The 24351-nt window shown below is 46.0% G+C and overlaps 2 protein-coding genes across 4 annotated transcripts in view; one reads left to right on the top strand and one right to left on the bottom strand.

Annotated features, from left to right (window-relative positions):
• Window positions 1-3487, top strand: part of LOC141917711 (ras-related protein Rab-27B) — a 49771-nt gene extending 46284 nt beyond the window's left edge. For all 3 annotated transcript variants that reach the window (XM_074811105.1, XM_074811107.1, XM_074811106.1), the window contains exons 5-6: window positions 1163-1286; window positions 3119-3487. In XM_074811105.1, coding sequence (XP_074667206.1) covers window positions 1163-1286; window positions 3119-3308 — 314 coding nt within the window. In that variant the 3' untranslated portion in view covers window positions 3309-3487. The remainder of the gene's footprint in view (window positions 1-1162; window positions 1287-3118) is intronic.
• Window positions 3488-10706: 7219 nt separating this feature from the next.
• Window positions 10707-24073, bottom strand: LOC141917712 (coiled-coil domain-containing protein 68-like). The gene is made up of 10 exons (XM_074811108.1): window positions 23937-24073; window positions 19940-20082; window positions 17934-18071; window positions 16331-16456; window positions 15933-16061; window positions 14401-14483; window positions 13643-13748; window positions 12781-12864; window positions 12459-12535; window positions 10707-11335 (listed from the first exon to the last, which is right to left on the bottom strand). Exons 2-10 carry the CDS (start codon window positions 20057-20059, stop codon window positions 11269-11271), a joined length of 930 nt encoding a protein of 309 aa, XP_074667209.1. The 5' UTR covers window positions 20060-20082; window positions 23937-24073; the 3' UTR covers window positions 10707-11268.
• Window positions 24074-24351: the final 278 nt, after the last annotated feature.

Genomic DNA, 24351 nt, shown 5'->3' with positions numbered 1-24351 from the left:
CTTTTTTTTTTTTTTTTATGATAGACTGTTTTGGGCATATTCTTGATAATCTTGTTTGGATTTGGTACAATTTGAATAAATCTGTTGCCTCTTGAAAATTCATGGCATTCGACACCTCCTTGGCCATACCCCATATTTTAGATGATATACAGGAGCTTGGAAAGTGTACTTTGGATATCACCCTTATCTTTATGGTGTGTTTTTTATTTGTAAAGCAGAATGTGATTTTTCCTGTCTGCTTTGAGGTTTAAATTAAGATTGGGCTTTGAGGATTTGGGTTGAAAGCGTATAGTGTTTGCTGTTGTTGGTTTTCCTTCAGACAAGGGCTAGACTAAAAGTGAAACAAATGTTAAATTCTTAAAGTTTGTTTTTAATTGAGAGCGTTTAGAGTGCTGGAAGGACTGAGGCCAGTACACTTCCAGCTGGCAGTTTTCCAGCAAACAAGCTGAAGTGGGGACAACGTGAGAATCCACACAGCTTTGTGAAAACAGCTCCATCTTCTTCAGAGATTCCTTCCTCCCACTAAACAATCCCTCTCATCACAATCTTCCGCTGCTTACCAATCCGAGTCTCTAATTGCTTCAGTGTATACTGCAGCTTTTCAAGTCAGGCCCCTCAGGATTGAGGCAAATATTAAGTAAATGGCTTTGTACAGTTACTTAGGAGGGGTGAGGCTGTGGACACTACTCGTGCCTGGATCTTCAAATAGATAAACCTGCATTTAAACCATTGAGCATACCCAAGAGAAAAACACACTTGAGGATTTTATCCTCAACTTCTGAAGAGCTGCGTTTGTAGATGACGTGGGATGTTGTTTGTACTTCCACAATCTCCTCCTGAGTCTTGTAGAATAAAAGTTCTGGCTGGTGGAGGTTCTCCTCTGCCAAAGCACTGTGTTTAGTGCACCTCACTGCAGTTAAGTCTTGTATGTTGATAAAATAAATACTGGAAATAATTTTCTAGTATCATTTCTACTTCCTATTTTGAAAAATTCCCCTTAGCAAGTGAGCGTACAACAAGGAAATGTGGTTGGCATGAAGTGGTTAGTCCAGGATATTTTGAGGTGAGGAGTAAGAAAGGTAGTTTGAATTATTTTGTCAACAATCTTGATCTCTAAGGCGTTTCCAACATACACTTAACTCGTGTTTATTTTTGCTTCTAGGTCAGCTGCAAGCCAATGCATATTGTGAGAATCCAGACATAGTCTTAATTGGTAACAAAGCTGATTTATCAGACCAAAGAGAGGTAAACGAAAGGCAAGCAAAAGACCTGGCAGACAAATATGGGTAAGCAAATTATGACAGAAGCTCAGTTTAGTCTGTAACTGTTGTAGGTGTAGCTGATGACTGGCTAGAGATGCTTGCAAGTATACTTATAAACTGGAGAGATTTGTGGGCATTGCAGAATCACATACACCTACAGTGATACCCAGCTCGCCACACTTTCAGATCACCCTGTTTGAATAGGAAACAGCTAAAATGAGACACACTGTTCTGGTAGTTTGGCCAAAATATTACAACATGAGAAACAAGGCTGAAATGAAACATTCTTACCAGAAAACTCCATTCTTGGGATGTTGTCTTGTCCTGAGAGTTCAGGACAGAGCATACCAAAGGCAGATACACGCTCAGTGTCAGGCACTGAATAACTAACAATATTTAAAACTCTTTTTTTCTAGTTAGTTTGAAAGTGGAGACACCTGTGGATTTGTGTCAGATTCTAAGTGTACAGTAGCACTGAATTTATTTGGTTTTCCCTCGTTAATGGCTTTTTTCTCATTCTAGTGAGCCTTCTACATTTCTTTGCACTAATAACACCAGCAGAGCGTCCTGTAACTGGATAAATTGGCTGTGTAATAGTTAGTAAATAGTGCTGTGGGCAAAGAGAGTGTGTATTTTTTAACTTGGTGGGGGATGTTCAGAGAGAATTGGGCCAGCAGCAGAAGATGACCCGAGAGACTGTGAGGAGTAATAAGCAAATCAGACTTAAAAATATTAAAAGAATATTAAAGAGTTGTCTGCAGCCAGGTAAGGAGAACCGTGATACTGAGGAGAAGTTAGCTCATGCCAGATTTCATATCATGGAAGTGCTGAAGCAATTTATAATCTTCTCTTCTGCAAAAGATGACTTGGAAGGCAATATTCTGGAGTCAAAGGGGATTTCAGAATGGAAGCAGCTAAGTTCAGTTGTGCTTACAAGTAGGAAGGAAGGGAGGGAGATAGTGCTTACAGGGAATGCTAAACAGTAATAGTTGTAACTGCCTGAAGAAAAAAAAAAAAAAAGAGATTTACGGTATGTTCTGTGGTCCCTGAGATTTTCTGTAATGCAGACCTAGGTTTCTCTTTTAAATTGATTTTCTGGTTACCTGAAAGACTTTTTCAGCCAAGGTTTGTGCTGATGTTAGTACAGTTTGAAGTCAAAATGCCAGGATAAGTTTTGTAAATCAATGTGGCAGTTTTCTTGCTCATGTCATCGTGCCACCTGTGCTAGGAACAGGAGTTTGGGTTCTGCCCAGCAAGGAAACGTGTCCAGAGAAGGGCAACGAAGCTGGTGCAGGGTCTGGAGCACAGGTGTGATGGGGAGCGGCTGAGGGAACTGGGGGGGTTTAGTCTGGAGAAGAGGAGGCTGAGGGGAGACCTCATGGCCCTCTACAACTCCCTGAAAGGAGGGTGCAGAGAGGGGGGATGAGTCTCTTGAGCCAAGGAACCAGCGGCAGGCCAAGAGGGAATGGCCTCAAGCTGCGCCAGGGCAGGGTCAGACTGGCTCTTAGGAAGGATTTCTTTGCAGAAGGGGTTGTTGGGCGTTGGAATGGGCTGCCCAGGGCAGGGGGGGAGTCCCCATCCCTGGAGGGGTTGAAGAGTCGGGTTGACCCAGCGCTGAGGGATCTGGTGGAGTTGGGAACGGTCAGTGTGAGGTTCATGGTTGGACTGGAGGAGCTTCAAGGGCTTTTCCAACCCAGATGATTCTGTGAAATCGTGTCCTGACAAACCAAAAGTCTGTCCCGTTCAGTTCATGGCCGCTAAACCCACCGCTGATGGTTGCACCGAGTGGGTTACAGATAGTCGAGTCTTGGTTGTCTTCCAAATCTCTCCAGCAAAGCTTTTCCTTTTCCCCACAGCATACCATACTTCGAAACGAGTGCTGCTACCGGACAGAACGTGGAGAAGGCGGTGGACACGCTCCTGGACTTGATAATGAAGCGTATGGAGCAGTGCGTGGACAAGACACAGGCCTCTGACACAGCCAACGGAGGCAGCTCGGGGAAGCTAGAGCCGGCGAAACCGGAGGAGAAAAAGTGTGCCTGCTAAACATCCCCTCGAAACTGTGAGAACCCGTGACAAGATTTCATCAGAACATGGCCGACCTACCACCAAATCCCAAACGGGCTCTGTGGAGCCCCGCACAGAAGCAACGTTACCTTGTTTTATTGGGATTGTGCATTTTGCTCCAAAGAACTGGGTTAAAACTAAAAGCTGTGTTTCAGTGAGGCTCTTGTGCTGCAATGATTCTTCCTGATATGGTGCCGTCTTCATGGAAAACTCCCCCGCCTCTTCTTCCCCGCTCCTTTTCCCCCAGCCCTCATCTTTATTTTTTGTGTGATCAGGATACTGAATAGAGGAAAGTAGCTTTATTTTTTTAAAAAAAGAGGGAAAGAACCTATTGTCTGCTTACACTGGATATTGAAATTAAAATGGAGGTGGGTGGTTTTCTAGGTCTGTGCCATTTTTCCACAGAATCCTGTTTCTTTATAATCCTTAAACTGCGTCAGGGACCGTGTGTTTTCTAGGGCAGAGATACAAAAGATTTTTATGTGGCCTATTAAGAAAAACTTTTATCGCTTGCACAGACTAAGCAATGCTGTGAATCCGTCCTGACTGAATCACTGAGGCGGTGGTTGGGGAGGGTGGGTTGTGTGTGTGTGTGTGTGTGGTTTGGGTTTTGGGGGGGAGGAAGTAGGGCATTTAATTTGAAAAAAAAAATAATAAAAAAAATCAGGGAATCGTGCAGCATTGCTTGTGTTGCCAATAATCCAAGCAGGGAACGGGAGAAGGTATGGAGAGGGATTCTGACACTGCAGGGACAGTTTATAAAGAAGAGAGTGTAATGTGTGGGAAGAGAGAGAAACTATATTTTATGAAACAACTTGTAACCGTTAGCAAAAAATATTCTCCCCTCCTCAGCTTAAGGAAACTCTCCTTTTTCTTCTTTTTCTCCGCGTAACTGCGTATCACGGGTAGGACACAGGAGGGAGGAAGGGAACCGTAAGCTCTGCTGTGCTGAGTGCCCCTCCAAGTTATCTCTGCAGCTTTGTCCTCCGTACGTTTGGGTTTTCAACAGAGGAAATCGTGCTCTGAAATTCTCTGCGAGAGGGCAAAGTGGAAAAACTGTGAGGTGGGGACTTGGAATGGCAGGAAACCAGCATATGTGGCTGAGTAGAGAGGAGCGTGTCGGAGGATTGGCAGGTATCTCGGCGCAGAGGGTGGATGCTGCTGCTGCGGAAGGGCGTGGTGCAAAAGATTTCTGCTGCGGGTGAAGGCAAGTTCTAGTGAAATAGCAAGTTGCTTGTCGCAAGCAAAGAGAGAAATATAGGAAAAAAAAATCAAAATACTATATTTATAAGTATAGCTCATTTTCTAGACCAAGTTACAGCATATTCATTAGTCTACCCTGTCCTTTTTTGTAGAGTAACGGTTCTGGTTTTATACAGGTGGTAGTTAAAGGTCTGTTTGTGTTTATTGAGCTTTAAACTACTTTAAAATCACATGGAAGGGTTGAGATTGGGGGGGAAAATAGATCTCTTTACAAATCAAGCTGCTTCAGTTGGGTTGACAGGACTTCAGGCTTCCATTTATTTCAGCTTTGATTGATTGAAAATTGCAAACTTTGTGAATAGCAAGCTCATGAAATGTTTCAGTGCTTCCCAGAAATGGAGAATTTACCAGATTCGCTGCTGAACAAATAACAGGTTTTTTCTGCCCAGCTCCTAAAAAATGTTTACTTGATGATTTGGCATGTTAACAGGGCAGATGGTACCATCCGTAGGAGCAGACCCATCGGGTGAGTAACCAAACAGCTGCGAGTACCGTGCCAGAAATCTCACTTGCAGGCTGTAAAGATTATATAAGTGATATAGCCTTTAGGTACAGCCTATATAGTGTGTACTGTCCAACCAGGTCTAAAGCAGGTCCTTTTATAGGCTGGAAACAGCCTCAAGAGGTGGAGAAGCTGTTGGGGTGGTCAACAGGAGATCTGCCAGGCAGAAGATGTAAAAGTAGAGTGATATTCAGATAAGTAGAGTGGAAGTTCAGGGTTTTCTTTGAAGTGTGGTTGTATTGCTTTTTAATATATAGCATAAAATGTAAACATAATTTTAAAAAAAAATAATAACATGTCTTGAATTCCTGAAAATGATGATCTGAGGAGTTCCCTGCCTCGCTTCCAAAGAAATCTCTTGTTGTGTGGCGTCAGATTTTTGCCCGTTGAATGGGAGTGAACCAAGTTTCTAAGAATAGTAAATTACTGACAGTCAACCAAAGTGTGTTTCCCAGAGCAGCTGAAATATAAATTGTCTAAAAGCTGTTCCAGAGCCAAAAGTGACCTCGGTAGCAGACAGGTGATTCATACAAAGGTGTGTAAAATCCCAAACCTGGCACTGTTTCAGAGCACTTTGCTTCTATTTCTCTCTTCCACCTGCTGAAACAAGCGTTCTTAGATGAATAATAATTAAAAAAAAAAAATACAGCTGTGATAGCCAGAACAGGGTGGTCTAGAGGAAAGTATCTCCCAACCTTGCCACTGAGCTTCAGGGAGTGTGAATTTTCCAAGCTGGTGGTCTGTAAGGATCCAGTCTTGGAAACTCCAGCGAGCACACGGCCGACCCTCGCCTGGTGTTGCTCAAGAGGTCGGTTTAGGAACGAAAGGGAAACGACCGTGGTAAAAATTCCATTGCTTGGTTTCCATTTATATACTTCTAATACAAGAAACTGATGATTATTCTGCGTGTTAAAAAAAAAAAAAAAAATCTGGGAATGTGTGTGAAACCATTATCCCAGAAGGATTTTGCCATCAAAGGAAAGGAAGGGAAATTTAAACGTGTTTCTTACCCTGGTAGGTGGTAGAAGTTTTGTATGTGGCTCTCACTTTATTAAATTAAGAAAAGGGGAACCTGATGTCTGATTCCAAATGGCTGCTGGCGCTTTTGTTGTTTATCAGGTTAATTCCCGTTGCAAAAAACTAGACAACAAACCGACTAAAACTTGCCTCCTCTCCATCATCGTTTGATCTTTGCTCCATTTTTGTTCTTCACAACTATTCCTCTTAGGTTTCACGTGCCCGCTGGCAGATTCACATTCTGTACGGAACTCCTGAGCCTGTCCCTGGCTGGAGCCCACGTATCCGAGCGCTTTCATCCTTTTTTTTGGTCAAAGTGTTTCACTTTGACCTGTTCAATCCTATAAATTCCTCCAGGACGCCGGCCTGGGAAATGAATTTACTTTTGCTTAACCTCTCTGGTAGGATATAGCCTCCCCCCATCCCATTACAACTTGATTCCAGATTCTGCTATTGCAAAATTTGATTATACATATTTGAATTCAAAGTTAAACGTTTGCTTTCGAGCACAAATACAGCTTTTTTGCAAGCCTGCTAGATATCCCACATCAGGGCTGGAGAGGGACAGAGGGTTCTGGGATACTTTATCCAGGGTGATACTAAAATTTAAATGTCAGTGCAGGTGTTCTAACCCTGTGGGGTTTTATCTTTGAATTTCAGTCCAGCCGCTGGTTTCTCAAAGTCTCTTTTTGTGTCCTTTTAGAAACACCTTCTTTCAGTTTTCCAGTATCCCTCCAGTGAAGAGTTCTGCCTGCAGACTCTCTGGCACAGCAGGGGTGGTAATTTCTGAACTGGACAGTGCTGTGCCCTGACAAAGGTAATACCCATCCTTCACCTTGCGGGATCTTACGCTGAGAATAATTTTGGTTTCCTTTTCTCTCTGTGCAGTTCTGCTGCCTCGTCTCCAGCAGCCATCCCGGGCTCTGATAATTTACCCAGACAGTTCAAGTCACTCGACTTCTTGAATGTGTTCCCTTAATCCTCTCGGTGTCCCCCAGTTAACTCACACAGCGTAACGGCGTTACGAATCTTGTCTCTTCTCAGAGCTCGCCATAGTCCATTCTTTTTCCTGATCTACAGGTATTTTTATGTGTGAAGGTGAAAATGTGGCCTCAAAAATTGTTAATACACCGTGCTAGGGTAGTGCTGGAGTGCTGACCTACAGCTGTAGGTGATGCCCTGCTTGCACCGTTTCCCTGCAGCCTTTTGCTCAGCGTGTCTTGGTGGAAGAAACACATCCCTTATCCCTTGCTAAATATTGGCATTGCCAAAGTCGGGTGTTGCTGCTCCGTTTAGGGAATTTAGACCCTGGGGGTAACACGTAGAGGAGTGAGGAAATTTATGGTCAGCAGGGAATATCTTTAAGCTGTTGATGTTGTGCTGCTCTTACTTGGCCTTTGACCTTGCCCTCACCCTCCCCAGCCCTTCACCTCGGAGTAGTAGCGCCAAGACCATTTTTAGGAATGCAAGAAAGGAAATACACTTGTCAAATAAGATTTTTTTTTTTTTTTTTTTTCCTGCGTTTTGGCTGTAGAGATGACTCCAGTGATGAATTCATACTGCCTGTATTTATGTTCTGCCCCGGGCCAGCCCTGCTGCCGGGTGGGCAAGGGGAGATGGTGGCCAGTGCCAGGGAGATGGTGGCCAGTGCCAGAGCAGGGTCCTGTGCTGCTCTGCATCCTCAGGAATAAAACAAATTACCTGCGGAGCCAGGCGGAGCGGTGGGAGCGCTGGCTGGCTGGAAGTGGTGCTAAAAGGAAAAGAAGGGCCCTTAAATCTTTACAGTGTTTACCAGAGAGCCCAGTTTGTGAAGTTTATTTAAGCTTGTGTGTAGGTGCTTGGCTGAATCGGGTCTGGAGTGTCTCTGTGAAGTCAGGAGCTGTTGTCAGGGCAAAACAACTGGAGCTGAAATGGTGTAAAATGAAAAAAAAAAACCCACGCACAGAAGTACCAACTCTGTGCACAGACGCGTATGAACAAGCGTCTTTTTATTCTTTTATTTTCAACTGAAAAAGGCCAGGGGATTATTCGTGCCTATCCTTCAATGCAGAGTTTTTAAGCAGACTCTCCAGAAGTCCTTAGAGGGCCTGACGTGTAGCGATACCCCTTCAGAGCCAGCGTGTGGCACAGCGTGTCAGGCTTCACAATTATTTAATCTGCTTTCATTTTACAGAATATTTTTATCTGCGATCAGCTAGTAACATGGTGGGTTGTTTTTTTTTTTTTTCCTTATTCTAATGCCTCATTTCCAAATAAAATCAGTTGGGAGGGGAGCGACTTGGCTCAGCCAGAGCCCTGGCAGGTACCAAAGTCCTGTGCAGAGCAGCACGTCCTCGTTTCTCAGTGGTTTCCCCCCTTCACCCTCTCCCAGCCCAGTGCCCCCCTGCCCCTAGGAGAGGTGGTGACACTCAAGAAAACCAGTAGCAGGAGCTTAAATAACTCTTGTTTTTCCTGTAGTCTTTGCCTTTGGTGGCTTTTTACAGGCATTTGCAAGAGGAAAGGTGTTTGCTTCTCTGAAACATAAAAAAAAAAAAAAATAAGAAAAAGGAGGGTGCCTGAAACATGCTTTTTATTAAAAGAGGAAACATAAGGCAAGAATAGGGAGTTTGCTGCCTGCTGAGACTGGCTGAGACTGGCGGTGTGATGTAGCAAAAGACACGGGAGAGCAGCTGCCGTTTCCTTGCTGTCTTGGTAACTTTATAAAAACCGTCTGCCTTAACTGTTTTTCTGGAGGCTACACCTTATTGAACATTCTGAATGTGTGAGGGTTGTCATACATACGTTTACATTTTAGAGGATTGGATGACATCAGAAAGTTCATTAGAAGTTGTGTAAGATGCCATTTTGATACCTGCTCCATAGCAACTCTTTGGGACTGTTTCAAGGTAAAAGGTTTTATCTCCTCAAACTATTTCAGTCTATGAATATAACTAATGTTTTCAGCCTAAACTTTGGGGAAAAAAAAGAAATCTGGAGCTGTTATTTTATTGTATGCTTGGCACTATAACTGAAGAAAAGTAGCAAGTGGAAAAATAACTGCTGTTTTTATACAGGTGTGAACGCTGCAGAGTTTCAGACCGTGCTCTGATCTTACAAAGAAAAGGGAAAAAAAAAAAAAACCAAAACACCCTGTTGGAACTGATGTGAAGCTGTAAAAATGAATCATTTTTTACCTGACTGCTAGGACACCTGGCTTGAGGCACCTTTAAAGAGAAACCCAAATTTTCACAGCTTCTTTCCTGTCTAATAATTCTACTTTAAACATAAATTCCCCCCCATATAGGATAAGTTTTTTGTTGTGTTGTTTTTTTTTTTTTTCCCCCAGAGGATGCTGTTGACTTGGGACTGATGCTGGGCAGATCTGTTTCTAATTTATTGTTATTATTTCTATCTAAAGCAGTTAAAGGCAACAGAGGAAATGATTCTTTGCGATGTGCTTTTGTTCCATACAGTTACCTAGTTCAAACAACTTTAGAAAATAGAGCCTAAAGTTGTCCATCCTCATCGTGCAATAGGGCTTCATGGACAAAGTGTATATTAGAAGAAACCTGTTGTATTTTACTCAACTTATGGAAGTTAAATGGTTCTTCTTTGGTTTTGTTAAGGTATCTTTCACCTTCTGGATAAACACTAAGCATCCTGTACCAATTACCTTTTAAGTGTTGCCTTCTGTTCTGCTACTGTAAGCATGTTTTATGTTTGTCTCCAACAGATCTGTGCTAGGCCTAGTGCTATGAGTGTGGTTGAAACTATCGATTTTTGATTATTAGACGCCCCTTGATCGGACCGTGGCGCTTGCTTACCGCTGTTCGTGTCACTCTGTTGTACCAAAGTACCCGTGGCTTCAAAACGTACCGTCAACCGACTCACCGCTGACTGGGTTTGTGTAATACCGCTGAGGAATGTATCCTGTGACTCCGTTTCTGCACTGTTCTTTTCAGAATAAAAGGCCATTTTTCAAGCCGCTGTCTCCCAAAGAGGTGCAGCCTCGCGCCGCAGCGTTAGCAATCCCTCGGCTCCGTTTCTCCCAAGGTAGAGGGATGGGAGAAGGACTGAGCAGCAGCTCCCGGCCCTCACCTGACAGGAAAACGGCACTTTTTACAAAACTCACCCCTTTCTCAGTGCTGACTACGCAGGGGTAATCACCCAACATTCAGCAGTTTGCCAGGTTTTTATCTGCACCTGAACCCGGTTAATCCCGGCCTGACACTGTGGCTGTGTAATGTACCTAAAGTTAGGCAAGAAAAAGAACAAACTGAAACTTCATAGCTTTAATTTAAGGATCAACATGTTTAATTGATTTCTTTTTTCCCCCCCTCAAGTGCTGCTCTCTGCACACAGGGGTTAGAGGACAGACCCGGGACGTGGCCGTTCTCAGATTCCTTCTGTCCCACAATCCAGAGTGCAAATCCACCGTCACTCCCCTGGGGACACGGTTTAGCTCCCAAATCGTGCCCCATCTCTCAAATAAAGGATTGCTCCTACTTTAGGGAGGATAAAAAAAACCAGCTCTCCCCCCTCCAGCAGCTGCTTTACCCTCCAAAAGGGCTTTCAGGAAAGGCTCAGGGAGGAACTTCACCCTCGTGGGCAGAAAACTTACCATTTGCTGTGGGAAGTTTTCAGGAAAGTAAGAGACTTTTTAGGCCAGAACACGCTGTGCTGAAGACGGGGGGAGAGCAGAGCCCCCCTGGCAGGGCAGGGCCACTGCTCCACCTCCATCCTCACCAGCAAGCAGGAAAGCGGCGACTGTAACAACCTCCAGGTAGCCAAAGGTTTATTTTATAATCTTACCTAAATGAAAGCTGTGCTTAAACCGAGTCTCTGGGGAGGTAGGAGCCCCTTTGTGCAGGCAGGTGCCTGCTGCTGCCTGCACGGGGCAGGGCCAGAGCTGGTCTGGGGGTGCAACACCCCCCCCCCGGCATGGCTGGGGCTGGCTTTGCTCCTTCGTGAGCTCATCCCCGTCAGCTCTCGCCTTGTTTCCAGGTTTCTTCTTTTAAGCTCAGCTCTGCGGCACAGCTTCTGTACCCCCTTTCACAGAGAGGCAGCCCAGGCTGGAGGCGCTTTGCTGGAATGAAGAGGCCGTAGGAGTTAAGAGGTTTGCGACACGCAGGAAGAGTCCCTCTGACGAAGGCAGGAGACAAACGTCCAGTCGTCCCTTTAGCTCTCTTGCTTCCTCAGCCTGGTGAGCAGCAGGTAAGGGGATGCTCCAAAATAGAGTGGGGTGCTGCACAGTGAAGCATGAGATCACTCAGACACCCCCACCTGCCTAAGCCAGGTTTAAACCCACCACAACCATGAAACAAGTCAGAGATTTGTAACTATGGCCCTGGTTATCACAGAATCATTGAGGCTGGAAAAGCCCCTCGGGATCATCGAGTCCAACCCTCAGCCCGACTCTACAAAGTTCTCCCCTACACCACATCCCCCAACAGCTCATCCAAACGACCCTTAAACACACCCAGGGATGGGGACTCCACCCCCTCCCTGGGCAGCCTATTCCACACTCTGACCACTCTTTCTGGGAAACATTTTTTCCTCATGTCCAGTCTGAACCTCCCCTGTTGCAGTTTAAAGCCGTTCCCTCTTGTTCTGTCACTAATCACCTGGGAGAAGAGACCAGCACCAACCTCTCTACAATGTCCTTTCAGGGAGCTGTAGAGAGTGATGAGGTCTCCCCTCAGCCTTCTCCTCCTCACACTGAACAGTCCCAGCTCCTTCAATCTCTCCTCACAGGATTTATTCTCCAGGCCCTTCCCCAGCCTCGTTGCCCTCCTCTGCACTCGCTCCAGCCCCTCGAGATCTCTCTCGTATTGAGGTGCCCAAAACTGGACACAACACTCCAGGTGTGGCCTCACCAGTGCAGAGCACAGGGGGACTATCACCTCCCTGCTTCTGCTGGTCACACTATTTCTAATCCAAGCCAGGATGCCGTTGGCTTTCTTGGCCACCTGGGCACACACATATGGAGGAGCTGACTTCAAGCACCTCTTCTGCTAAGAGCAGAAACACTTGTCCAGATCTACTACAGCAAAGGGCTGTACCCCCCAGGAGAGGCTCCCATTTAATTCTGAATGGATCACAAGCCGTGCTGGGCACATCCCACCGAGCTGGATGGGGAGTCAGGACTGGGGGTACAGCCATCCCACCATTAGCTACTATGTTTGTAGCAGAGCTTGTGGTTTTCTTCTCCTTAAGATAATCACAGAATCATCTAATCTCTGCAGGATGAAGTTTGGTTGCTCTCAGCAAGGCCTGACTCAGCTCACTCAAAGCCCTGTGGGGACACCGGAGGGGACCTGCAAAAGCCCCGGGCTCAGCCATTCCGTGCCACCTCCTGCGGTACTTACTCTGTCCAGACAGCTCTGGATACTTTCGCCTTGGGCTGGCCAGACCAGAACTCCACTTTTTCTTTCAGTTCTTTATTCTGCAAGCAAAAAAAAGAAAATAAACCCCTCTTAGCATAATGTAGGAGACAAGCCTGGATGCCAGCTATGACCTGCTGCTCCTCCAGAAAGGTTTTTGGGGGGTTTGGGCAGGTTGTTTTTTTTTTAAACCAAGTGAAAGATGCAGTGTAATACTGACACAAGCCCTGCAGTGTGAAGAGTCTTGACCATAGAAAACTATTTTTGCTATTTCCCTTCAATTTATCTATTTACTTTCCAACTTTACCTGTGCTTCCAGGACCATCAGCTTCTCTGTCAGGTTTTCTATTTTTTTATCTTGGCTTCTGAGTTCATTGTTGAGTTCCTCCGCCTGAGAGTTAGCAAACCAAGTTTGTAAGAGATCTGAAACCTCAATACGTCAAAAGACATGTCTGTGTTGAGCCAAACCACAGAGTTCAACATCTCACCATACCTGGGGAATTGCAGACCGCTCAAGTCCCTAGTCTTTTCCCATAGAAAAACTCAAACTAATTGATTGACCAATTTATAAAACAATTTCTCAACACACGGTGTCGTGTTTTCCGTAGGATAACAAGTCTACCTCGTTGGCAGATGCACAGAAACCTGATTACAAGAGCTAATTAGTGCAGGGCCTCGCCTTAGCTGCATGGGAGAAGGGAAAAGCAGTTGGTCAGTAAAACAGCTCACGCTGTATCGTGACTTTGGGAAGCTCTTCCTAGGATGTGTCAGGCCTTGCTCATGGGAGCAGCTTCACATGAACCCAGCACTGGGGGAGCATCCCTGGGACAAGCAGGTCCCCCTCAGGAGCACGACAGGGAGTGGGGGGCCAGGTCCCCCCCAGGGAACACTCTAGGAAGACTCAGGGTTCTGCTTGAAAGCACCAACTCCACCATGACCACCCCATTTCCATCTTAATATTGATAAGTGGACGAATGTCTGACCACGGGGTGCGCAAAAAGGGGCGCAGCGCGACGAGCAAGCTGCTCACCCTCAGCACCTGCACTTAAGGCAGGAGCCCACATCCCAGTGGCTCCCCTTTCTTCTTCCATTTTTAATTCCATTTCTTCCCCCCCCCTCCATTTCTCCTTCCCCCCACCATTTCTTCTCCCGACCTCCAAAGACCTGACCTCCTGTATCACGCCGCGCAGGCCGTGGTGCTGGGCTCGGATCACGTGTTGCAGATGGCTGATCTGCTCCTGCAGGGTGGAAATCTGCTGCTGGAGATCCAGGCACCTGCGGGCAAGAGCAGAAGCACCCCCAGTTCAATCCCCAGGGATCACTGACCCACCCAGCCCCTCTCCCACCCCAGGGTCAGCTCAAGAGCTTGTTGCTAGCAAGGATGGTCCTGAGGACACGTGGCTGTAATTCATGCAGAACTAGACGTATAAAAGCTTCTTTACTGAGCAGAACAAATAAAACCATGGTTTGAGACATATTTTGTCTAGTAGGACTACGCTTACTAGCTGGTAATAAATAAATTCATAAATAATGAAGGCGATTTCCTTACCGACCACATGCACGATGTCACCAAAGCAACGTTGACCCCACGTGAGAGTTAGGAAAGGGAAGCAATTAGTGCATCCATAGAGTTCGGAAGAGGGAAACAATTAGTGCATCCACGTGAGAATTAGGAAAGGGAAGCAATTAGTGCATGCAAGGTGGAGGGAAAAGTGCTAAGAATTCAAGTAGAATCAACACCTGAGAGCTGTAGGACACCAACATCTGTCTTGGCTTCTTCCAGCAGTCATGTAAATCAATATTTGAACCAATTGCTTTCATCATGAATAATTTTACTACCAGAAGGAACTTGAGTAAGGCATTGTCTGGTACCCTACATAATCCCCCGGAAAGAAAAGAAAACACTTTATCACATGCATTTAGTCACCGTTTGCTGTCTTCATTCCTTGACGTCATCTGTTGAAGCATCTTTTCAAGTGACATTTTCTTCTCTATCAGAATTTTCTTTTCCTAAGGAAACAATTCAAGTTCTGTAAAAACTATTTTACACTTCCTGCCATTTGATCAGAAAAAGTTTATGTGTTCAGCGGTTCCGCTCAGTGCCTGAGAACAGGCAGAATTCACTAATAACCACCTACATCAGCCTTCTTCAGCATCAGCTGGTGATAGAAACCAGTCTGGCCTCTCTTGAAGCCAGAGGGGTTGACTGCATTGATTTACCATGAGAAAAGTTCAAACTCTCTTAAAATAGTGGTTCTTTCCTTTACTTAATTAGCAAACTCCGGTTATGCGAGAGTCCCTGCTCTGCGGCCAGGGGATACCACGTTACTGCTACGTCCACCAGGGGGAAAATCTGAACAAAACTGATGACAACACTCTTTAGATCAGAAAGATTACCTGCATGTGATGGTGGTGAAAATACATTTACTGACCCTGTCTTTACAGTAAGCCCAGGAGAGGGAAAACTCCATTTTAGCGGGAGTATTTCCCCTTCTACTGAGTGCATGCATCACAAAAACGATGCGCGTTGCCATCGCTTCTTCCAACGCAAATAACACCCCCAAAGAAAATTCACAATAAAGGAGAAGAAATTTTCTGCAAGTTTCTGGGCACAGCAGTTGTTTGCCTGCCCAGGATTTTGTTCCTTACAGTGGCATTTTCCTGAGGGTTAAAAGGAGCGGGTTTTAGTGCTAGGAGGGCTACATTTTCATTTCAAGTGCCAGAAGTATGCTGAGGGGGGAAGGTAAAGAGCAACTACTCGGGAGTAGAAATCATTAATAGCTACAAATTAAGACTTCTCCCTGATGCTCTACAGTTTTTACAGAATCATCTGGGTTGGAAAAGCCCTTGAAGCTTCTCCAGTCCAGCCATGAACCTCACACTGACCGTTCCCAACTCCACCAGATCCCTCAGCGCTGGGTCAACCCGACTCTTCAACCCCTCCAGGGATGGGGACTCCCCCCCTGCCCTGGGCAGCCCATTCCAACGCCCAACAACCCCTTCTGCAAAGAAATCCTTCCTAAGAGCCAGTCTGACCCTGCCCTGGCGCAGCTTGAGGCCATTCCCTCTTGTCCTGGCGCTGGTTCCTTGGCTCAAGAGACTCATCCCCCCTCTCCGCACCCTCCTTTCAGGGAGTTGGAGAGGGCCATGAGGTCTCCCCTCAGCCTCCTCTTCTCCACACTAAACCCCCCCAGTTCCCTCAGCTACTCCCCATAAGTCATGTGCTCCAGACCCTGCACCAGACCATTTAAGCAAATTCTGAAAGAGGGAGCTCAAATTGCATGATTTATACTTACAGCTAAATGTTCTCCATTTGGTGTAACATGGCAGGAACCTTTTTAGTCCCAGTTCAAACCACTAACATGCCCCAAACCCCCGAAGCGATTAATTCCTCTTCCCAAACACCAGCGCTCCCGGTGCCAGGATGGACAGACAGACACGAGGAGCGGGCAGCCGTACCTCCTCCATCCTTTGGACGCGCTTTTCCATCTCTGCGATGCGGGTACATTTTTCCCTGATGCCTTCAGCAAGGTGGCTGATGTTTTCTGTGCTCTCCTGGAGCCTTTCTTCTTCTTGGAGATTGTAGGCCTGGGACCAAGAAGGGCATTAATGTGGGCGTGCTGGGAGCTGGTGAACGCAGCAGAGTGACAGAGATGGAATTTTGAGCCAACTCTACCAACCCAATTTCAAGAATCAGGAATAAAAAAAACAAAATCATTTTTCTTTTTAGTTTTCCTATTTAAATTTCCCCCCCACACCAGTAGAAGAGACTCAGCAGCTCCTAAGTCGACGTTTGCAGCACAGAGTCAGCACACATAAATATTTTGATAGTGAACAGGACGGAGGGAGATTTGTACCTGTATTTGCTGCTTCTCACGCTCATGGTTTTTTTTCATTTCTTCTGACCGGGTTTGGTAATTCTCATAGAGTTTCTGGGAGGCAGATCTGAGAGCCTGTACACCTGCTTCTCTCGTGGCTTCCAGCTAGAAAGAGTGATACATGTATATAGTGCTTTAAAAAAAGTGATGGTATAACCACATGCTGAAAAACAAACCCTCTATACAAGATCAAATTTCAGTATTTACCCTTATCAGAAACAAATAAAAAATAAAAGGGAATCCTAAACACCTGTGGGCGGGATGTGACAGGCATTTGATTTCCCAAATAAATCCAGATTTATTCAGTATTGAGTAATCCCCCCATGACAAACAAAAGGATGATGGTTTAAAAGGGGAGATGCACTTCCAATCACTTCACAGAATCACAGAATCAGCTAGGTTGGAAAGGACCTTGAAGATCATCTAGTCCAACCATTAACCTAGCACTGACAGTTCCCATCTACACCATATCTCTCAGCGCTATGTTGACCCGAGTCTTAAACACCTCCAGGGATGGGGACTCCACCACCTCCCTGGGCAGCCCATTCCACTGCCTAATAACCCGTTCTGTAAAGAAATACTTCCTGACATCTAGTCTAAACCTTCCCTGGCACAGCTTGAGGCCATTCCCTCTTGTCCTATCGCTTGTTACTTGGTTAAAGAGGCTCATCCCCAGTTCTCTGCAACCTCCTTTCAGGTAGCTGTAGAGGGTGATGAGGTCTCCCCTCAGCCTCCTCTTCTCCAGACTAAACCCCCCCAGTTCCCTCAGCCGCTCCCCATCACACCTGTGCTCCAGACCCTGCACCAGCTCCGTTGCCCTTCTCTGGACACGCTCGAGTCATTCAATGGCCTTTTTGGAGTGAGGGGCCCAAAACTGAACCCACTCATCGAGGGGCAGCCTCACCAGTGCCAAGTCCAGGGGTAAGATCCCTTCCCTGTCCCTGCTGGCCACGCTATTGCTGATACAGGCCAGGATGCCATTGGCCTTCTTGGCCACCTGGGCACACTGCTGGCTCATTATCAATCCTCCCCCAGGTCCCTCTCTGACTGGCAGCTCTCCAGCCACTCCTCCCCAAGCCTGTAGCGCTGCTGGGGGTTTTGTGGCCCAAGGGCAGCACCCGGCATTTGGCCTTAGTGAAACTCCTCCAGTTGGCCTCAGCCCATCGCTCCAGCCTGGCCAGGTCTCTCTGCAGAGCCTCCCTACCCTCGAGCAGATCAACACTCCCACCCAACTTGGTGTCATCTGCAAACTGACTGAGGGTGCACTCGATCCCCTTGTCTAGATCATCAATAAAGATGTTAAACAAGAGTGGCCCCCAAACCGTAAAATACTTGTAAATACACCTGCTGTCAACTAACAACAGAGCCAACTCTGCTGTCTCACTAGCCACAAGTGGGATGTGCCCCCAGAAGCAGGTTTGGAGATGAATTTCTTTGTCTGTTAGAATCAAAGTTTGCAGCAGCCGGGAAAGCAGCGTGTGCTCCGGCACGGGCACCATGCTGCAGCAGCCAGGACCCAGCTCTAACTGGGCTGCAAGGCACACGCCATCATCTGAAACCTTAAAAACCAACCCAAACACACCTTGAGCTTCAGCACTTGGTTCTCCCTGCTCACCACCAGCAGCTGCTCTTCTGTTTCCTTCATCGTCGTCGCCACAGGACTGCAGCCCCAGCTCCAGCCGCTCTTTGACTCCGCTTTATTGCCCAAGACTTGAGGAACCTGCTGAAGGAAACACACATGGAAATTATTCTTAAAATAATAGAAAAGCAGCTTGAGCAAATCCGTCTGACTCGAGAAGACGTGGCTGCTTCTGGACACCCCTCCCTGGCTCAGGCAGGGAGGCAGCTCTCCGAAGAGCCGGGGCCAAGCAGCTTGCGGGGTGGCTGCCAGCACAGCTCCTCCACTGAGGAACTGAAATTAAAATGTTCCGCTTGCACAGCTCTCCGGGGCTTCACACTGGAAAGCATTTGCCTGTCGGTCCTGATAAAGAGCTCTCTGCCACTCTCTACAGCGTTATTGCACCTGCATAAAATTACAGTTTTACAATATTGCGGCATATTGTAGGTGAGGCTGCGTAAACGCAGGTAATTGTTGGCCAACGCTTCCCCTTAAACTACGTCTTCCTCCAGATTTTAATCATTTGGACACAACATTTCCAAATCTGTTTGCTTCCTAGCGCTGCCTCTGCGCTCCAAACCACTTGCTTACAGTGGTTTTAAGTTGCTTAAACCGAGTTTTTTTTTCCCCCTACAGGTGTTCACAAATGCTCAGTGCTTGCCTCCTGTTTTGACTCAAGCAACACGACCTGCAAGCGCTCAGATTTATGCCAGAACACGCCGGCATTTCTACGGCCTTTCTTATGTTACACCAAGTTCATTTGTTCAAAATAAACTACCACGAACAAAGGGCAGCCTGTACTTTTTAAAGGGTTCAAACCATAAATCAGTTTCTTTTCACTACAGAGGCTTTTCTTCAAGTTCATTCCTTACCTGAACAGAGAAAGGAATAAGCATTTTTTAAAAAGAACTTTTGGCGATCAATTATTTCTTAATTAGCCATGTTTCAGCCCACTGATCCTCCCCCTCCCGCATCCCACAGTGCTCTCCTGGGCTCAGCTGGGATGCAGAGAAACTGCTTTTGCGTGTGATCATCACCGTGCTCTGCTGCTTGGAGCTAAGAAGCAAGATATCAGCTCTACTATCAGCTGAGTCTTGCTGTTCCCAGGATCTCTTCTGGGGGAAAAAAAAAAAAAAAAAAAAAAAAAAAATCACGTCCTACCCACTCATGGTGGTGTCAGCATCAAGCAGGGCGCTGCTTCATATGCCCCTTTATGAGTTGGTGTCACCACCAGAGAATATATATATTTTTTTTTCGCAGTAATCGCTTCATGGAAATGATTTTATATTATGAGATGCATAAGAATTCATCACAAAATTTTCAGATTCAAAGTTACAGCATTTGCCCTGCACCTTCATAAAGGTAGTTATGGAGAGGATGAAGAAATCTTTTGTCTTTTGACTTAACTTGGAAGTTTAGGAAGAAAAAGAGCTGGAAAAATCTTTTTTCTTTTGACTTAACTCGGAAGTTTAGAAACAAAAAAAAGAAAAATCTTTTTTCTTTTGACTTAACTCGGAAGTTTAGAAACAAAAAAAAGAAAAATCTTTTTTCTTTTGACTTAACTCGGAAGTTTAGAAACAAAAAGAAAGAAAAATCTTTTTTCTTTTGACTTAACTTGGAAGTTTAGAAACAAAAAGAAAGAAAAATCTTTTTTCTTTTGACTTAACTCAGAAGTTTAGAAACAAAAAAACCAGAAAAATCTTTTTTCTTTTGACTTAATTCGGAAGTTTAGAAACAAAAAAAAGAAAAACCTCACCAGCTTTAAAGACGTTTAACCCAACCTAAGACAGGCTATGCTAAATTAAGTCACTACTGCGGAGTAACTAGCACCTCTAGAACCAATGTGTAAACCTAAAGGTGCGTGTTGCCACGCAGGTCAGAGTTTTCTCTTTCAGCAGTTCCTAGTTTTGCTCACCCTGTTTCCTGCCGAAGCAAAGAAAGGAACAGAACAGCGACAACTTCAGAAATACCTTTTTCACATATTCAGCTTCCTCGGTAATTTGGGAACGGGAGGACCCATAAAGGACGTAGTTTCCCTCCGAGCCGTGGTCCTCTCGTGTTATTTGCTCAGTGAGGAGCAGGGTAGTCATCACTATACGTGTGTTTCTCTGTTCTGTACGAGTGAGAGAAGAGAGCGGCTTGTTCTGTTACGCAAGGACAGAGAATAATTCCATTATTCCATCCCATTTCATTCCGTTTCAAGCTCAGGGACATGCTGGAGCCAAGCAGGCATTGCAAGCTTAAAGCACCAAACAATAAGGACCACTTTAAAAAAAAAAAAAAAAAAAAGGCAGACAGCTGATTATTTGTTTTTTTAATGGATGGGAAGACAGATATAGTCACACATTATTATCACTGAAGATTTTAATGACTTTTTACTGGCAACCTACATCCCAATCCCATATTATTCCAGAAAACATGCGGCCAGAGATCCCAGGCAGAAAATAAGGGAATAACACACAGATGGGTGCAGTTTAACTAAGGGCAAAACAAAACTTTCCAAGTTTATAAAGCAAACCCGATTATCCTGCGCACAGTAATCCCACTGCTGTCAGGGAATTCACAGAATCATCTGGGTTGGAAAAGCCCTTGAAGCTCCTCCAGTCCAACCATGAACCTCACACTGACCATTCCCAACTCCACCAGATCCCTCAGCGCTGGGTCAACCCGACTCTTCAACCCCTCCAGGGATGGGGACTCCCCCCCTGCCCTGGGCAGCCCATTCCAACGCCCAACAACCCCTTCTGCAAAGAAATCCTTCCTAAGAGCCAGTCTGACCCTGCCCTGGCGCAGCTTGAGGCCATTCCCTCTTGGCCTGGCACTGGTTCCCTGGGTCAAGAGACTCATCCCCCCTCTCTGCACCCTCCTTTCAGGGAGTTGGAGAGGGCCATGAGGTCTCCCCTCAGCCTCCTCTTCTCCACACTAAACCCCCCCAGTTCCCTCAGCCGCTCCCCATCACACCTGTGCTCCAGACCCTGCACCAGCTCCGTTGCCCTTCTCTGGACACGCTCGAGTCATTCAATGGCCTTTTTGGAGTGAGGGGCCCAAAACTGAACCCACTCATCGAGGGGCGGCCTCACCAGTGCCGGGTCCAGGGGTAAGATCCCTTCCCTGTCCCTGCTGGCCACACTAGTGCTGATACAAGCCAGGATGCTATTGGCCTTCTTGGCCACCTGGGCACACTGCTGGCTCAAATTCAGTCCACACTCAGCTCTGTGTTCCCAACCACTATGCCAGCACAGAACTGATTTTAATCTGGTTCAGGAGGATTACCCCCATCCTGCTTAGCTGTAAGCAGCAGCACAAAGCTTGAATGGTATCATAACTCTCAGGGAAAAAAAAAAAAAAAAAAAGAGAAAAACCCAACAAATTACCTGGGGGGAGGAGATGGGAGAGAAGAGATAAGGCTTTTTCTCAGAGAGAATAAAGTCCCAAGCACCCTCAGCTGGGTTTGTGCTGTGCAATGGTGACATCCAGTGTCAGCTCCATCGCTCTGAAGCAAACGGCTGGATCTCAAGTTGCCCATTTTGAGCTCGTTCCCAGGTAGCCAGCGAGCTCCCAGGACAAGCTGATTTTTAACGAGCACATTGGAAGGGTCTGGAACCAATTAAGGTTATCACAGAGGAGTAATAAAGCCACTCAGCCAGCACAGAGGGCCTGGATGTGCTTGCAGTGGAGGAAACAAAAAGCCTTGCAAAGCTTCCAGCTGATTTACAATAATATTTCATTTAAAAATGCATTTCAAACACTTAAATTCAAGGTTCTGGGGTTCCTGCAGTTTAGCTGAGGAACAACAGGCCTGTCTGCACCCCTTGTGTCTGTTGAGTCATCCCGAGGTATTGCAGCACCCCCAGGAAGATCGCTCAGGTTAGCACATTTCTGAACGAGCTCGTTTTCTAATAAAATATAATTAGACAACTTGAAACATTTATTGCTGCGATGGAGGAGGAATGCCATTCCCAGAGAGCCCGGCGGAGCTGGTTTGCAGAACTGCCCCGGGGGGGCCGCGGCGGCTCACCCACACCAGCGACGTCACCACGTACCATCACCCTGTGTCCCAGGCAGAGAAGTCAGGGCTAAATTCAAAATTAACTCTAAAAAAGGGTAAAGAAATCGAACACGTGAGCTCTAAGTGCCCCAGAGCTACGGCTCGCTCAGAACTCCAATTCTTAGGGGATTTACAAATTCAAAAAGCAATAAAATAAAAACTCTTATTACTTTTTACTCTTCTTTAACTTGTTACTTTTACTCTTTTTACTCTTTTTTTACTCTTCTTTTACTTGATACTTTTACCCTTTTTACTCTTTTTACTCTTTTTTTTACTCCTCTCTTAGTTGTTACTTTTACCCTTTTTACCCTTTTTACTCCTCTTTTAATTGTTACTTTTACTCTTTTACTTGATACTTTTATTCTTTTTATTCTTTTTACTCTTCTTACTCTTTTTTATTCTTCTTTTACTTGTTACTTTTACCCTTTTTACCCTTTTTATTCTTTTTACTCTTCTTACTCTTTTTTTATTCTTCTTTTACTTGTTACTTTAACCCTTTTTACCCTTTTTATTCTTTTTACTCTTCTTACTCTTTTTTATTCTTCTTTTACTTGTTACTTTTACCCTTTTTACCCTTTTTATTCTTTTTACTCTTCTTACTCTTTTTTTATTCTTCTTTTACTTGTTACTTTTACCCTTTTTACCCTTTTTATTCTTTTTACTCTTCTTACTCTTTTTTTATTCTTCTTTTACTTGTTACTTTTACCCTTTTTACCCTATTTACCCTTTTTACTCTTTCTACTATTTTTACTCTTCTTCTGTTACTTCTTTTCACTCCTTTTTACTCTTCTCTACCTTGTAAAAGGCATCAGCAGATGCTGCATCCCCGGCCATCACCAAGCTGGTCTGTTCTGGACACGAGAGAGAGGAGGAAAAAAAAAGCTACTCTCCTACCATAACTTCCACCCGCACAGCAAAGAGGAGCTGGATATCCAGACACGACCTTTGAGGGCTTTGACCTCAAGCAAAAAAAATAAAGAACAAACCAATCACTCACTCAAATATCATCCCCTGATTCCACAGTTTATCCAGGCTGGGGGATAAAGCCGAAATCCCAGCCACGGCACGATAGAGGTTTTTCTTGGGGACAGGGGACGGTTCCCACCGATGCTACAAGGGGTTAAGCAAAGTTTGTTCTGTCTTGCTGGCTGCTGTTTTCCCTCCTGCCTGCAATCCAGCAGCTCCTGAGTCACCCGCACAAAGGCCGGGCAGGATCAATTCTCCCTTCAGCCTGCACTAATTCAGGCTGAAACCTCCGCTCGCCCCCAGGGGATAAATCCTGGAATGGAAATATTTTTTCAGCTCTAAACCAGTTGAGCCAGGAGGAGCGAGTGATAACAAGCACAACTCTCTGACTTGAGCTGCTGGCCCTGCGCTGGGAGGCACAAGTCCCTGGGAGGATCCTCCGTGCCCAGCTGGGCAACCACCAGCAGCAGAGCAGTAGCCCACAGGGATACTGGTAGCGGGGTGGCAGCAGAACCATCGTACCAAAGCTGCCTGTGGCACCCTGGAGCTCCGCACCCCAGAGATCAGCACCCCAACACTGCCCTGTCTCCCTACCCAGCTGTGTGGGGATGCTCAGAGGGTGCCCCCCAAAACCCCAGCGATGGGGGAAGAACCATGGGGCCAGACATGTGGGGATGCTCAGAGGGTGCCCCCCAAAACCCCAGCGATGGGGGAAGAACCATGGGGCCAGACATGTGGGGATGCTCAGAGGGTGCCCCCCAAAACCCCAGCGATGGGGGAAGCACTGTGGGGCCAGACATGTGAGGATGCTCAGCTCAACGGGTGCCCCCCAAAACACCCCATGAAAGAACAACGATGGGGGAAGAACCGCGGCTGCTCTCTCCACTTCAGAACGAAGCGTAAAAAGAAGTGCCGAGTTCGTCTGTTATTCACCACCCTTTATAAACACTCACCTCTCGGCGACCCAACACGCAGGTGAGATTTTCTTTGCCTGGCCTGAGCTCGCCAGCACAGGTGCAACAAACGCAGCACTGTTCAAATTACATTTTTAAGACTAGAAAAGCACGTCTCCGTGCTTTCGCTCGAGATGGGTCGCTTGCTCTAAAGCTCAGGCGAGCGAGAAACCAGGCCACACCAAGCAGGAAAGCACCACCCTTGCTTATATAAGGAACATCCCAAATTACTCACGATTATCGGGAACGGTCAGATAAAGTAATTCCATGCTGAGCACTGGAACTCAAACGCAAGGTTTCTGCTTTTTTTTTTTTTGCCTGTGCACGCCCCAGGCACAACCAGGTAAATAAATACCACCCCCCTTCCACCGCTGAACAGGAGTTTATACAATATTCATTCACTTTTTAATACCTG

The sequence above is a fragment of the Strix aluco genome, chromosome W (assembly GCF_031877795.1).
Source record: "Strix aluco isolate bStrAlu1 chromosome W, bStrAlu1.hap1, whole genome shotgun sequence".
NCBI lineage: Eukaryota > Metazoa > Chordata > Aves > Strigiformes > Strigidae > Strix > Strix aluco.
Note: the sequence above shows the minus strand (reverse complement) of the source record. Positions and strands in the feature narration are given on the sequence as shown.

Bases quoted from the DNA above. Each gene is read 5' to 3' on its own strand.
- LOC141917712 (XM_074811108.1), bottom strand. From the start codon at position 20,059: ATGACTACCCTGCTCCTCACTGAGCAAATAACACGAGAGGACCACGGC. The intron at 16,457-17,933 runs GTGTGTTTGGGT...CACTCTTTCTAG, and splicing joins ACCAAGTGCTGAAGCTCAAG to CTGGAAGCCACGAGAGAAGC. The intron at 12,536-12,780 runs GTAAAGTTGGAA...TTTTGCTTGCAG, and splicing joins TGATGGTCCTGGAAGCACAG to AATAAAGAACTGAAAGAAAA.